A 794-nucleotide genomic window follows, 5' to 3' on the forward strand; every position below is an offset into this window, starting at 1 on the left:
GCATTGGCTTCTACGGGAACAGCGAGACCAACGACGGGGTGTACCAGCTGCTCTACGCCCTGGACCACGCCAACCACACCCTGACCGGCATCGACTCGCTGGTAGGACCCCATCCAACCCCCTCCATGTCCCCCAGGGTCACATTGATTCCCCCACCCTGGGTTTGGTTAAAGCATCGTGGGGACACATCCAGCTGGAGGGACCCGGGCGTCCTGCGCCGCCGGCTGAGCGCTGCCATGGGGCGGCCACGCCACACCGAGCGCGGGAGGGTGACGTCACCCCACAGAATGGAGCCTTTGTGGCCAGGAAAGGCCAGGGGAGGGTCATGATGGGACTGTCCCAGAGGATGAATCTGGCTCAAGCATGAGGAGTTGGTGTGGAACTGCTCTGCCAAAGACAGAGTGTCCCATGGATGGGGCAAATGGCTCCTCCGGGTGTGGGGTTGATGGTGGTGAAGCCCCCAGTGCCATCCTGGCAGAACTGACTGTCCCACCATCCCCAGGTGGCAGGTACCACGCTGCAGATGCAGGTGGGCTTGGAGCAGCACCTGGAGAGGCTGAACGAGATCCTGGCCATGCGAGGGGATTATCTGCAGACCCTCAAGTTCATGCAGCAGTTGGCTGGCAGCATCGTCCTGCAGCTCTCGGGGCTGCCCGTCTGGCAGGGCACCAGCACCGACCTCACCGCGCTGGCCGGACACGTCGCCTACATCGAGTATTACCGGTGAGCGGGGCCACGGCACTGGGCTGCCAGAGCATCTCCTGGTGGGGCTGGGGAGGTGGGCACGCGTGACA

General features: G+C 63.9%; 1 protein-coding gene across 1 annotated transcript in view; it reads left to right on the forward strand.

Annotated features, from left to right (window-relative positions):
- Positions 1-5: 5 nt before the first annotated feature.
- Positions 6-794, forward strand: part of TTYH2 (tweety family member 2) — a gene marked incomplete at its 5' end in the record, with an annotated part of 5,119 nt that continues 4,330 nt past the window's right edge. Inside the window, 2 exon segments of the mRNA XM_029086887.1 lie at positions 6-101; positions 503-794. The exon segment at positions 503-794 is cut by the window's right edge and continues 100 nt beyond it. Of these exon segments, the coding sequence (XP_028942720.1) occupies positions 6-101; positions 503-794 (388 nt within the window).

The sequence above is a fragment of the Antrostomus carolinensis genome, unplaced genomic scaffold, assembly GCF_000700745.2.
Source record: "Antrostomus carolinensis isolate BGI_N321 unplaced genomic scaffold, ASM70074v2 scaffold35969, whole genome shotgun sequence".
Lineage (NCBI taxonomy): Eukaryota > Metazoa > Chordata > Aves > Caprimulgiformes > Caprimulgidae > Antrostomus > Antrostomus carolinensis.